Here is a 15,553-nt window from a genome sequence, read left to right on the forward strand (position 1 = left end):
TTTTGTTTCAAATTTCAAGCCGGATTCTGCGTCGTCCTTCCTCACCACTCGTTACTCGTTCTGCATTGTTTTGTTTTTTCACAAAGGTAAGAAATGAAAGAAAAAATTTTTATTTTCTCTTTTAGTTTTGTCTCTCCATTTTTATCATTTTGTGTGTTTTTATGTTTAATAAATCTGTAAGTTTGTTTTTTTTTTTTTTATATGTATTTTTGTGGAGTTTTGTGGGGGGTATTGTGTTATGTTTTGGGAGGTTTGTGTGGTTTTGTGGGGTATTTTATTCTATTTTGTGGGGCATTTTATTCTGTTTTGTGAGATTTTTTTTGTTCTGTGGGAGTTTTGTGGGGTTTTGTAGGACTTTTTGTTTTGTTTTGTGGAAGTATTGTATTTTATTTTGGAGGTTTGTGGGGTTTATTTGTTTTGTTTTGTGTTTTTTTTTACATAGAGAAAGGCACGAGGCTACCTAGCTTATGTCTTTAATTGAGCTTATGTCTTTAATTGGTGAAAGCTTGTTAAGTCTACATATAAATGTAAATCTAAATAGGATCTTAAAAGCCATTGTGTTGGAACAAAAAAAGAGTTTTTTTTTTGGAAAATTGCTAGGAATCACCTGTTGGTTGGTTTATCAATTATAAGGGATGGAGAAAAAAGTATAATACACTATAAAAGACAAATAATAAATAAAAAGAAAACAAACCTCATGAAGTTTGGTTGACCTTGGATGCATGGGGTGGGGTGGGGACAAGTGTTTGTTGTTTGTACAAAATAGGTTGATGATATATTTTTTGAATTTTCTCTTTGGTTACTTTTCATGAGAAAATGAATGACGATCATGATTTTGATTGATCCATCTATCATTTCAGTGTTGTGGCCTCTATGATTTTAACATCTTCCTACACTTTATGTTTGCGTGTGCAATTGAAGGGGTGAGTATTAGTCACCTGTAATCAAATCTGAGTTAAATAGCGTGATGGGTAATGGAGAAGATAAAATGTCACTAATGCTTTCGACATCGATTTCACCAAATCAGATATGATATACATTGTTAGTTGAAAATGTTGTTAATGTTTTATATTGCAACATTAAGTTAATGCATTTTTTACATTTTGTTATAGCGATATCATGATCCACTAATTCCATACCGGCCGCCATATATGCTGCCATCAAATACATATCCAAATTCATATTCGTATTATTGGGGTAGCCAGGTTGACATATCTTTTTTTAATTAAATCTTTTTAGTTGCATGCTCTATAATGGAGTCTTTCTAACACAATTGGTAATTGCAGCAACCGACAATTCCATCATCTTGACCAACTATATCTGACCCTCCTTCAAGTAATCCGGAGGATTTGAGACCCGTTGAAGATATGATAAAAGTAGTATGTTTTTATGTTTGAGAAATGTTTTCTCGTACGTCCGTGCATCCGATTCGTTCTAAACCAGTGGGTATTTGCAGCATCCAGCAATGCCACCATGCGGACCAACTATGCCCCTACCCACACTGCCTAAGTCATTCATCAACTATGCCAATTAGTGCTGAAAGTGAGAAGCATGTTTGAGGTACATCACAACTGAACGATCAATATTTTTGTCATATTATTTTAGCTCATTACATATAACAAAAATGCTAACCTGAACATAAATATTATTTTTAGAAACTTCATCTGATGTTAACATCGAGCTGGATGCGGAGGGGACAAATGAAGTATCAAAATATGATGAAAGAGTTGAGCCTCCAAAATCAGGGATGGTGTTTACAATTGATAAAGATGTTTTAGCCTATTACAAACAATATGCCAAATAAGAGGGCTTCGATGTTATCACAAAAAGGATGAGGAAAGAGGTAGATGGAAGTGCAAAGTATGTAACGATTAGATGTGCATGTGGTGGTAGGTACTATCCTAGCCACAACAATTTATTAAAGCCACGACCAGCAATTAAAACGAATTATAAGGCGAAAATAAATGCTCACTTAGTGAATGGGGTATGGATCTTGACCATTGTTGATCTTGTACATAATCACGGTACTGTAAGCCCACAAAAGTCTAGAGTTTTTAAATCTCACAAATATTTAGATGAATATAGTCAGAGAATGCTCGACTTGAATGACAGAACGAGTATTAGGATGAATAAGAATTTTCAAGCACTTATGACTGATGCAGGGGATTTAAGAAGTTAGAATTTCAAGAAAAAAAATTGTCAAAATTTTATTGAAAAAGTTAGACATTTGAGACTAGGCAAAGGAGGTGGTGAAATATTGAATGATTACTTTAAGAGAATGAGGGCGATGAATGATGACTTTGTGTCAGTCATGGGTGTGGATGATGAATGCAGAGTCAGGAATGTGTTTTGGGCTGACGCACAAAGCCAAGTGGCATATGAGTATTTTGGAGATGTGATCACGTTCGATATAACGTAAATCGTAAATACAGGTTATGGTGCAGTGGTAGTGTGTGAAATGGTGCACTGGTAAAGTGTAATGGAATTCCTCCAAGTTATGATGCAGTGGTGATTTTTTTGTTGTAGTTTTTATTACATTTTCTCTTACACCTTAATATTTTTGTTAGCAAAGTGGAGCCTCAAAAAATATCTAATATTGTGGGATCTGTTGTTGTAACCCCTATGTTTCCATCTAGTATGGGTTTGACATGAGAGGGTGATGTAAATAAAACTCTGAAATGAAGAACTCAATTATTCTTTGAGTCTAGTAGTATTTTGCATGTGTAGATTTTGCTGCCATGTTTAGTGCAGTAAAGCCAAGATTTCTACAAGTATTTAGCGCATTTTTTTGCACTATGAACAGTAATAAACAGATTCAGAAGATTGAACAAAACAGTAATGAACAGATTGAGAAGATTGAACGGAACTATATTTTCATAGATTTATGCAAGGCTAATTTTAACAACATCATCCTTCATGTACTTCAAAATGATCCATTTGCCATCCACAACTACATTTTCAAAATAGATTAGATTACATTTAATACCATCCATAGAACTATCCATAGCTACATTTTTAGTACAGATCAGATTACATTTAAAACTATCATCATACATTCTTCAATCCGATCCAACAAAAAACTATTACAAGAGATATGATCCAGTACAAATATAACAATTTTCAAGCTCTCATATTCTCTACGATCTGCCTTTGAAGTTTCTGTCCTTGCTTGTGAATCTCTCTCTATTAGTTTATCTTTGGTTTTTTTAACTTCATACTCACGCAACAATAAATCATCCTCCCTCTTCCAAACAACATTCTCTCTTGTTAAAATATTTCCCTCTACCAAGTGCAATATATCTGCCCATATAAAAAATTTACATCTTGCGTCTCCTTGCATAAAATTCAAAAATCTCAAGTTTCAAATATAATGCCTTGCCTAATAAACAGCCACAAAAATGACTAACAAATATGCTAACAAATATGTCAATCTTGTACACAATGCCTTGCCTAATAATATGCTAACAAAACTGCCAACAATATGCTAAAAAATTCTGATACATTCTATTTCTACACATCCACACAACTTAAGCGCACAAAAAAAAAAAAAAAAAAACACTTAGCCAAAATCTATACAACCAAATTGCCCTTATGAGCATTTCCTTACAATACATAACCAAACACTGCTGCCAATACTAATCCTATTACAAACAGAAACAAAAGAAACAATACACAACCAAACACTACTGCCAATACAGTACTGCCAACATCACAATGGAAACAAAAGAAGGTTCATTCAATGCAGCAACTCCATTCAACTCAGCAACTCCATTCCATCCTCCATTCAACACATCATTCCATCCTCCATTCAACACATCATTCGTTCATTGCATTTTCCACATTACAACAATTTTCCAACCAGATTCATAACAACTTCACAATTAGTGTACTGCAATAAACTTAGACAAAATCTACAAAAAAACAGTATTCAATACAGCAACTCCATTCAACTCAGCAATTCCATTCAACTCAGCAACTCCATTTCATCCATCCATTCAACACAGCATTCATTCATTACATTTTTCACATTACAACAATGTTCCAGCCAGGTTCATAACAACTTCACAATTAGTGTACTACAATAAGCTTAGACAAAATCTACAAAAATAGCGAACACTTGCACACAAAAAACCTACAAAAAACTTACCTTAACTGATAATTTTCTCCATCATTTTCTCAATCAGACACCAAAATGTAACAAAAAAAAAAAGAGAAATGCAGATAAAAAATAACGAAAATCAATAGAGAGGGCGAGAGATTGAGATAGACGGGGAGGGACTCACCGTAGCACCAAATCTGTGTTTGCGATGTATAGAGTTTCAGGGGTGATAGGTTTTAGGGGTGCAAGCTGGGCGACATGGGTTGAAGGAGAGAGGCAGTGGGTGAGAGAGAAGAATAAGGGTTGAGGGAGAGGTTCGAGTGAGAGAATGGGCGAGGTTTGGTTGGGCGATTTTGCAGAGAGGCCTGGGCGAAGCCACTAGAGTCCCGAGTCTAAGAAGAAGAAGAGAAGAAGAAGAAGGGTTGGCGAGGGTGTCGAGTATGAAAAGAGAGAGGTATGGGCGTCGAGTCTGGGAACTCAATGGGAGAAGGGTTGAGGGCATCGAGTATGAGAAGAAGAAGAAAAAGGGAGCAGGGTTTGAGAAATGAAAGAGGCCGGGGGAGAGAATTGAGTCGAAAAACCGGTGGATGGGGGAACCGGGTTTACCACGTGTGTGTGGTGTGTGTTAGTAAACCGAGGGTTAAATAGATTTTTTTCCATATATATATGTAGGTACTAAATTATAAAGGAACGAAGTAGAGCAGAAACATTAATGACATGAACAATATGATTTGAGCCATTCTGGAGATCATGCTTTTGTTCAATCTTCTTAGTTTGTTCTTAAGTTCTGCTTGAGCTTTGATTTCTGTCATTTACTCCAAAAAATTACCAAATTAAAGTTGACATGATTTGATCACATCGTAAATATATATTTATATATATTTTATATATATATTTATATATATTTAACACATATAGTTTTTTTAGTGAAAACTCTATTCCTTTTAAGCCAAGTCATGATCTATTAATCCTACAATAAATGACCATAAATTTAAAATAACTTGAAAGAGAACGATTCTTCTTCTTTCCTCTATATAAAATATATTAAAATGAATGAAAGAATATCACGTCAAACAAGTCTAAAATTAGTTAATTTTGAACAAAATTAAAAAAAACTAATAAATTTTTTTCTGTGCGATCGCGTTGGCACTACAAGAAATAACACATTTTCCAGTGATTTATTTATCGCCGCAAAAAAAATCGCTGCAATTGTCCCTTATTTGCGGCGATTTTCTTATCGCTGCTGAAATCCAAAGCAATGTATACTAAAATTTGATGTTGAAATTACTGTTCACTCATTTGCGGCAATAATTTGACTTTTTGCGGCGCGTTTGTGTCGCCGCAAATAATATTAGTAACTATAGCAGTATTTTACGTGCGACGAATGGGAAATCCGCCATAATAGCTAGTTTTGCGGTGAATAAAAAGCACTGCAAATAGCTTTCTAGGAAATTTAGGCCTTTACCAACGATTTTAATATCGTCGCAAGAAAAAAACCACTAATAGACATTATTTCCAACGATTTCTAGATCGCCGCTTGTGGCGAAAATATCTAGTATTCACGGCAAAAATGTTCGCCGTATTTTTCGACGCAAGGGCATATCTAGTAAATTAAATGTTATTAGCGGCGAATCCAAATCGCCGAAAAAGTTAAATTAAATTTAAACCACCCGCGTTACGTTTTTCCCTTCATTTCTTTCCCTCCCCGCTCTGCCTCTCCAATCCCTCTTCTCCCTCAACCCACGCCGCTGCGCACAGCCCGATACCAGCAACCCCACCATGCCACGGCCACCTTAACTCGACGGCCACCCCCTCCTTCTCCCCCAGCCCCCACGGTGGAAATATCATTTCCCCCGAATCTGGCCTCTCTCTCTCTCTCTCTCTCTCGGATTTCTCTATGTCACCGCCGCTAGGGGCACCGTTCGCCACCACTCACACCTCGACGCCATCGCCAGTCCTCCGTCGAAGCCCCCTTCTCCTCCACGTCTAGCCCAGCAGCCCGAGACCCTCCCTCTCTCCCTTGCTCTGTTCACAACCCACGGCCCCCACACGGTTTGCTACTGATCTGCCACTCCCTTGTGAGCTTTGATTCTTCTTTTCTTCTGTTTTTTCTTCCCATAGATTTTTGTATGTAATGTCTCTGGAAAAGTTGTGGGTTCTCGTTCAGGGATGCGTTGTTTTCTCCTTGTACCCATCATTTTGTTGTTTTTTTTTTTCAGCTTTTACTGAGGTCTTTGTTCAATTTGAAGATTGAAACATTTGAGGGATACCTATCTTGGGATCTCGTGAATAAGTTACTACAGAAACCGATTCTTTTTCCTTGAGATATTTTCTATGCAACCAGTTCAAACTATTTTTTGTTTATTTGAGATTCAATATCACTTTTAAAATGCTTTGATTTTTTGTTTAAGAGATTTACATGCTTTTATTTTTTGTGTAAGACACTTTGTAAACACATACAGTTGTGAATCTCTATGTTGGTTAATGTCCGATAATGTTAGTATTTAGGTCTCAATTTGATTTTAAGGTTTAAACTAAGTAGTTCCAAGGCGAATATAAATCGCCGGTAAAGAAAATCTTTCCCGGCGATTTTTGGCTTCCGTTGAAGTAGATCAAAAGTGGGGCTTTAATACCGGCGAACCGCCAGCGATTTATAAATCGTTTGGAAAGGTTATAGGCGGCGATTTTATTAGTATTCCCAGCGAAAATGAATCGCTGGGAAAGGTGATTCTCCTTGTAGTGTGGTGTGACGCTAGTAGTCATAAAGATTGATTGAAAAATATGATATCGGTATGATTTTGCAATTCAAGTAACCAAAGAAGCAAATTATGATTTTGTGGGTAAAGGTTAATATTAGTATTCAAGTTTAAAACTTTAAATATCAAATGTCAAATGTCACAACTCAATACATCTACAGTAGTGGACATACGTCATTGGGGACTTTGATTTGAGATAATACAGGTTTAGAAGTTTGGGTTGAGTCCTGTTGGTTAAGTGTCGAGATGTGGCTATTTCTTTTATGAGAAAGGATAGTTGTAGTCGTGACAATGCAAGCGTGACGTAATTATTTTTAAAAAAATGAATAAATACGAGACCTACATAAAAAAATTTAATTTTTTAATAGTAGACTCTACTCTCTTTCAAAGTGACTGTACGATGCTTACGCACTTTATGACTGTATGTAGCATTACTCGTAATGTTGGCAAAAATTGAATGAAAGTTCTTTTTTTTCTTTTCTCAATTTCTTTTTCTTCTTTCTTATGGAGGTACTCCACTCGAAATAAACTTTTCTTTATGTAATTTTGCCAAAACGCTTGGCCCCTTGGGGTGTGTTACACCAAAGAAGTAAAATATGATTTTGTGGGTAAAACATCTTGCCATATAATTTATACAATCAATATGTTCCATATAAGAGTTTGGTTGGTAGAGGGGGGATTCTCATTTTTGCTTGAATAGTCAACCTCGAGCTACAGTGAACATCAATTTCATTGATGAAAATGTTTTGGAATCGAATCCTACTTTCCAAGCTATGACTTTTTTGCTGCAAGCATCAATCACATGCTAACAAAATAAGAAGTTGATGTCGCATCACATGAACATGTCTCACGAGTTTCATAGGACAACGACTCGTTCTTTAGTGCTCCGTATCACTGAGAGATCTACAAGAAAGCGAAGGTAATTAAGGTGTTATGTACTATAAAACCATGAAAGTAATGTCATTTTTCAGTTGTTTTATTTAGAAGTAGGTGTGCAAGACACTTTTGACCTTATATAATAATGAGTTTTGCTACACACAAACTAGTATTGTCTTAACACACTATTTATAGTGAGACTCATTATAATTTAAAAAAAAAATTAAAACGCCAATCATTTTTTAGCATAACTGACGTGGAAAGTTGTTTTCACATCAATGGTGTATTGGGTGTGTAAAAAATAGGCTTATGAATAGATTTTCTCTATAATAATATTTGATTTACAAGAGAAAATATAATTAATTCTATTACAAATAGTAGTATAGAAGAGAAGCAAAGGATCCTTTAAAGATCAAGTTGAAATAAAAGGATAAAGGGGGATTCAATTATGCAAACATAGACGTCTATAATCCATCATTCATACATGCATGATAGCTTTTGATCAACATTGAAGTTGATGAAAAAACTTCAGAATGATGCATGAGATGTTTGGTCTATATTATAAAAGAGAAATTCTATTTGCAGTCCCCATTTAGGAATTGCATGTGCAAACTCTTCATTAAATGAAAAAAAGTATCATTTTGATAGGGATATTATTGTAATTTTAAAAAAATTTAAAGACAAAATTAACTAGGCTTACAATACAGTTTTCAAATGAAAACTGTATATAGCATTACTCATTACAAAATGACATACATTTTGCTTGAATATCGACAGAATATCTGAAAATGATGATGTTGCTAATTGTATTATCATGAATTCAAAGAATGTCATTGTGGACAAAGAGGCCAGAATGCATGAGGGTCACATTTTTAATGTTGACGTTTGAATTAGCCACAACTCCCTCCATGCAACTTTCGTGGTTATCATGACTCACTGAACAGCAAGCAAGAGCAGACAGGAAGACATGCAGATGGAATCTACTGACGTACGTTGATGTGCATGTATCTTCTCTGTGAGACAAACTAAATATAAACCAAATCTCCATAGACCCCACCATGACAATGTCCTTTAACCGACCACTCACCTCTCCGGCCTCTCTCTCCGGCGGTCGGACATGAAAAAAGAAGTGTAGACTATTTCATAAAAAGAAATTTATAGACTGATATATTTTGATATATTGGTATATTATATTGTAAAACTGATTTTTTTATTCTAAAATATTAGATTTAACGTATCACACTAGGTCACGCCAATTTCAAACATTCACATGATCAGCTAGCAAAAAGAAATAAGATACTAGGTTTTTTTAAAAGAATCTTTCTATATTTATATTAATATGTCTCACGTACATGCATGTACACAAACATTTATCAAACTGATGTATTTTGATATGATATATTATAATGGCATAACTTTACATGTACAGAAACACAAACATGCATGTATAAATGGAGTATACAAACAGACAGGTTATAACTTGTTAATTTTTATATTTTACTCATATACTGGACATAGGATTTACATATAATTTGCTCTTTCAATATCGATCTCTAACACTTGGATCATGAAGCACATGACCTTGAGGCCTAATATCAGCAAATGCAAAATCACCCATATTTTGGTAGCAAGGCATACTGGGGGAAACTTCACCAGCTTTGTCTTGAAAACATGATAGTCTATAATTAATGTCAGGAACATTAATATTATAAGGAGATCCGAAGCCAGTAAAATCCATTAAAACCCCAGAACCATAGACCACCTCACATGAATTTCCAGCCAATGAGACACACCTGTCCAGACCAAAAGTAGCAGACGAATTTGAGATGCTTGAAACAATATTATTGCGAGTAGAAGTAGTACTGTTCCTTGAAGTACTTGCACTAGTACTCATGAATTGATCTGGAACATCCATATTGAGCTCTGGAGAATATGTCTGGTTAATTGGATCTGAACTCAGGCTGTGAAAATTAGCAGATAATCCAAAAGAAGTACTGGGGTTTCGATTTTGGGAAGATGAAACATTAACAGAACTATGGATTTCAGCTCCCGAGACGCAGGGCAGGGATTTGGGTTTTGAGCCAACATGATCAACTTTGTCATGACTTTTTGTTATGTCGACACTGAGAATATTTCCTAACTTCTTCTTCAATTTGGTGTTCCAATAGTTCTTCACATCATTGTCTGTCCTTCCAGGTAACTGAGAGGCAATCACAGACCATCTAGCCAACAACATGATCACAGTACAGTACTGATTAATAAAGCATTAATGTGAAAGAAAGTGGGGAAAGAAATATTATATTTTAATTACCTGCTCCCAATTTGGCTGTGGAGGGTACAAATAATGTAGTCATCTTCTTCAGTAAAACCTCCATGCTTGATATCTGGCCTGAGATAATTCAGCCATCGTAAACGGCAACTTTTTCCACATCGCCTCAGGCCTGAGATCAAATTGCGATCATGTAGTAAGTGACTGGTGAATGAGATTTGGTGCGTGAGTGAGAGAAGTGACTGGGGGAAATGATTATGAAAATTGGGGAAATGGTATCGGAGAATTTGTCTTAAAACAGAAAGGCGTTTTCTATGGAAATGAAGAACGTGTAATCCGGCCTATTCATTGATGAATTGGCCTTTAAAATTACGATAAATACAAATTAATTACAACCTTATTTTTATCATGCTGCTATAACGAGTTGGAATTAAGGTAAAATATTATCAAACCTATTGGCCTAGCATCGAAGAAAGTCATTTATTTCATGATATTGATCCTCTTTTCTGAGTTGAAAGAGAGAAATGAAGAACACCCCCCTCATTTTTATATTGAAATGAGTACCATGAAAATGATCAGAAAGAGAGAGAGAGAGAGAGAGAGACCAGCTTTTGCAGGCAAAGCCATCCAGTTTCCACCAGTGCCATGAGTGTCGATGTAGGCCTTGAGAGTCGCATCTTCGTCTGGAGACCAAGATCCTCTCTTCACGTTAGCTTTGTCACAGCATGGAGCTCTTCCCATGGCTACCCAAAAAACCTAAGTAAAGACTGACAGATCGATAGAGACTCAGATCAAGAAGGAAAACTCATATACGCAAACAACTCTGATCCAAACAATATAGACATAAAATAACACTTTTGCTCATGTGGTGAAGAGTTTCCAAGTTATGGCATTGGTGGATCAGCGAGCTAGCTGCCTTAAAAAGTAGCCAGCGAGCTAGCAGCTTGACTTTGTATGACTTCCCTTTTCTACTTTTCTTCATTTTTTCTTCTGCTTCCATATACGTTACCATCTTGGGCATATTTCTTGTTTCTTGAGATTAATTAAGGCCGGACCCAACAACCAATTGTCACAACACACAAGCATGACATGCATGCATACATATTATCACATGTCAAATTTAAACACATTTATTTAACTCTCATGAGCTGAATCATGATGGGTAGGTTGAAAGAAAAAAAAAAAAAAAAAGGGTGAATTGGTAAACCGGACCAGATAGGTTGGGTCCGGTCCAATATCAGTTTTATTTTTTTCAAAACTGATTGAAATCAATCCAGTTTTAATTTTCCTTTTATTAATACCAGACCGGTTCATATGTATATATATATATATTTATTTTAATTTTTTATATTATATAAAATATGTTTTATATGATTTGTTACATTATATATAATTTTTATATATAATTATAAATAAAATAATTTTCTATTATATGATAAATTACTAATTAATATAGTCTATTGTATTAGTAGTTATACTAATACTATATCATTATATATTATAATATAGTATAATATATCATTATAGTCTATAATACATGAATTATAATATATATTATAATATTATTATATACTATAATATATATACTATATAATATAACGGACTAAACCGGACCGGAATCGGTAAAACCAGAAGTATCAATTTAAATGTATAACTGGTATAATATCGATTCTTCAAATTTCAAAATGAGTATATATCAGTTCGATTATAAAATATGTCAAAAATCGAAACAAACCCGATCGGTTACCCTTCGATGGCTTTGTGAAAATATTGCAGAATGCAAATCGGACTTTTTGTGTGGATTAGCTATCGGCATGATTTTGGTGGTCGAAAAGATGGACCTTTGTGATCAAGCTGGATGGCCTGCCAAGCACCGCCGGCTCTCATGAGTACTATAGTCCAGTTTCGTGTGCTAGAGATGGGGAACCTTGACCCCCTTGCCCTGATCCTGCCTCTATTTTCTAACCCAGTTCCTCAACTAGCTCCTTAATTAATAATATATCGTCTGCGTCAAAGAAGACAATTAATTAATATATTCAAGAACCCTGCACGGATTAATATATATAATATACAGGCAGATCAGAGACATGGACCATGGCGGCAAGGGCGGCATGCATGCATGCGCTGGCTGGCTTCCATCACAAAATATAAAGCTGCTATATAGTATATAGTCACAGGAAATGGTTGAACCATGCATGCATGCATGCACCGACGGTGCATGGAAGGATAATCTTAATCTGGGTTCTTATTTGACTTCTTTTTTTCTTTTCTAAATATTATAGCTTAAAATTAAATTTCTTCTTAATTATCACATAAGTTAATAACATGATCAATATTGTTCAATACTCTCCTAATTGTGTACTTAATTCCTATATATCTACTTACAAGAATAGGGTGAACATCTTTATTATTATATATAGTTCAGCCAAGATTGATTTATCCTTGAAAGAGTACTATTTGACCATTAATCTTGGAGTCTCATTCACCAATTTTATACTCTGATGCTACTCATACATCTATTTATTCATAATAATAATAATAAATATTAACTTTAGTTAGTCATTTTTCAAAATTTAGATTGTACCCGAAGCCCGCCCGCCCGCCCACCCACCCAGTGTGCTTCTTTCACGACATGCTTTGGTCTTGGGTATCTTCCAACTAGAAGGAAAACTTAAACCCGTGTCGACGAATAACCAACACCCTTAATTCAAAAACATATATTGATGCAATCCTATTTGAATTCGAAACAAACCTATTCACCCTATACTGCTTATCATCATAGTACCAAGTTCTGTTGTTTTAAACTTCATATTTTAAGTTCTATCTCATGTGCATGCATTACTAATAGATATGATTAGAAATACCATAACACTTCACAAGTTATCTTTAGGCTTACCTCCAAAAGAATCTGGTTACACTACAAGAAAAATAGATATTTGTAACTTTGTTTGCGACGAAAACATACTCATTTTAGCTAGTCATTTCGTTAGAAATAACTGGTCACAAATAGGCAGTTTTCTTGTAGTGAATTAATATTACAATTAAATTCCTTAAAACAATTATTAACTTTAAGAACTTTTCCATCTCATATATACAGTATGAGTTCGTGTTTATCATTTTCTCATACTAATTAATCTGAGGTATCACAAGTCAACTATATGATTCTATAAAAATAAAAACCCAATTTCATTTTTTTTTTTGAGAAAAATTATATAAAAGGCAAATTGATTACAAAAGAGACATAAAATTTAGTTATTTTGGTGTGGGAGGGATGGAGTGGTTGTTGGATTGGGTTGCTGTTGGGCTCAAGGCCTTGGATCTACTTCTACAACCTTACCTAATCAGCCAATCTTTCTTCTAGCCTGAACTGTTTATTGGGCTTGGCTTCCTTAACTGTTCAGATCAACTCCCAATAGTTGTCTAACGAAGTTTTTGATAAGAAAATTTCTGCTCATCGTTCTCACAATATATTATATATATATATATATATATATATATATATATATATTTTCTTATTAAACGTATAGAGTATGAATGATGAATAGATTAAAATTATTTAAAAAAAAAAAAAAGTGTAGTGCAAGATTTTGTATAAATTTTTTTTTCTATTACCAAATTTTTTATTCTCAAGCCATATTTTCATCGATCTCAATTTTCACGAACTAGAACAAAACGAAAATATCTTAGAACATAATGGTACGAACCAACATCCTCATCCAGCCGTAAGACTAATCATGACAACCTCACATGTGTTGATTGGTCTTAAAAATTCAAAAAGTTTAAAGAAATTGCAAAATAAAACATAAAGAAAGAAAAATCAAAATCTTAATTTTATATGAATATATATATAATATTCTTTTTGTTATTATACGCATTTACTTAAATTGCATGCAGTTTTCAGTTAAAAAAATATTCAGAGTTTAGATATTTATAAATTTTGAATTTGTTAAGTTAAGAAACACCTTGACTTCCGTTTTATTTGACAGAAATTAAACATTACTCAAATATTAAATATTTTTTAAATTTTAAATTTTTAACTTTTTCATATGATTATTATTCAACAAAAATTAATACAACTTTTACAAACTTTAAAATAAAAATTATATTCTAACAATTTTTTAAATTTATAATATTTATACTCAATTTTTTCTCTCATTTTCTAAAACTTAATAAAATATTTTTATTCAAACCATTTCATATTCCAAATATTCTGAAAATACTCCGAAGTGTCCAAACATATGCTTAATGTAATATGTCAAATTATAAAATATATTTATTATAAGATAAAAATATTGATGTATTATATTAAATCACGTTAATATGTAGATTTTTATACTCACAAGTAGGGGTGAATTCCTATTTTCATTTTTCTTATTCATATCACAAATAAAAATAAAATATAATAAGACCGTCTTTTTCATTTTTCTTATTCATATATTTTTTAATATCTTTAAACATTTTTAATAAAATATAAAAAAAATATCAGTACATTAATAGTTACTTTCTGAATCAATAAGTAAAAAAAATGTAAAAAAATTAAATATATGAGTGGTTAAAATTTGAGAACAAAATGAAGTGGTATAATAACATTTTTCATATAATAAAAGAGGGGACCGACCATTTTGTGTCCGTACCACGTGTGCTGGTTGGTGATTGAAATAATGTGGGGTGAGCCGAGCCCATATGTTGTCGTTGTTGTTGATGCTGAGGATACTCGAGTGCGTGCATTATGGAATCCGATGCAATGCGAGGGGGAGGAGGGGGAAATGAATGGTCTTTCATCTCTGTCTAGTTCACTGAATGGTTCTAAATTGAAGAGACAATAATCAACACTAAATGCCATTAATGCTATATCTATTCCATGGACCACCTTGTTCATGTGTCTATTGCCTTGGGGGCCATTTACCAAACAGGAGGTGTGCCCCCCAACAAAGTAATATCAAATTTACCTCACCAAGAAAGTACTATCTATTCTATTTATTATCTTTTACTTATTTAATAAACGTCGAGAAATTATATAAAAATAATAATTAAAAAAAGTTATGAATAATGTTTTTTTAAGAGTTTACATGACATTAAAAAAGATATTAAAACTTGTGCCGGTGTGAGGTATCCGAATCTAATGATGTTGAGTTGACAAATTCTATATTGATAGCGCTGAACTATTTTGAGAATGTATACCAAAGCAAATATTATAAAAAAAAAAAAAAGTGAAGATTGTTCAGATTGTGATAATATTGTGAATGCGTTAGTATTTTTATCATAATTTTGGGCCTATCAGAATCAACAATATGATCCTAATTCAAAAAACTCTTTTTGGTGCGCACGTCATGATTATCGTACCATGTTTAGTAGCCCTTGTTTCAATCCTTAAATAAGCCGTTTTCAACTCTGAATCATCATTTTAAGTTTTTTCTTTCTTTTATAATAATGTTTTGCGGACCTTTTTAGAGACAATTATTTTATGTCAAGATAATTATTTTATTACTTATTTTATTTTTAATTAGAATTTTGCATTTTCGAACAAAATTTTCAAAATCTAAGATTTCCTTA

The 15,553-nt window shown here is 33.6% G+C and overlaps 1 protein-coding gene across 1 annotated transcript; it reads right to left on the reverse strand.

Moving 5' to 3' along the window:
* Positions 1-9,224: 9,224 nt before the first annotated feature.
* On the reverse strand, positions 9,225-11,028 carry LOC121243901 (myb-related protein 308-like). The gene is made up of 3 exons (XM_041141962.1): positions 10,606-11,028; positions 10,043-10,172; positions 9,225-9,953 (listed from the first exon to the last, which is right to left on the reverse strand). The coding sequence occupies exons 1-3, from the start codon at positions 10,739-10,741 to the stop codon at positions 9,272-9,274; spliced, it is 948 nt and encodes a 315-aa protein (XP_040997896.1). The 5' UTR covers positions 10,742-11,028; the 3' UTR covers positions 9,225-9,271.
* Positions 11,029-15,553: the final 4,525 nt, after the last annotated feature.

The sequence above is a fragment of the Juglans microcarpa x Juglans regia genome, chromosome 8S (assembly GCF_004785595.1).
Source record: "Juglans microcarpa x Juglans regia isolate MS1-56 chromosome 8S, Jm3101_v1.0, whole genome shotgun sequence".
In the NCBI taxonomy this organism is placed as follows: Eukaryota; Viridiplantae; Streptophyta; class Magnoliopsida; order Fagales; family Juglandaceae; genus Juglans; species Juglans microcarpa x Juglans regia.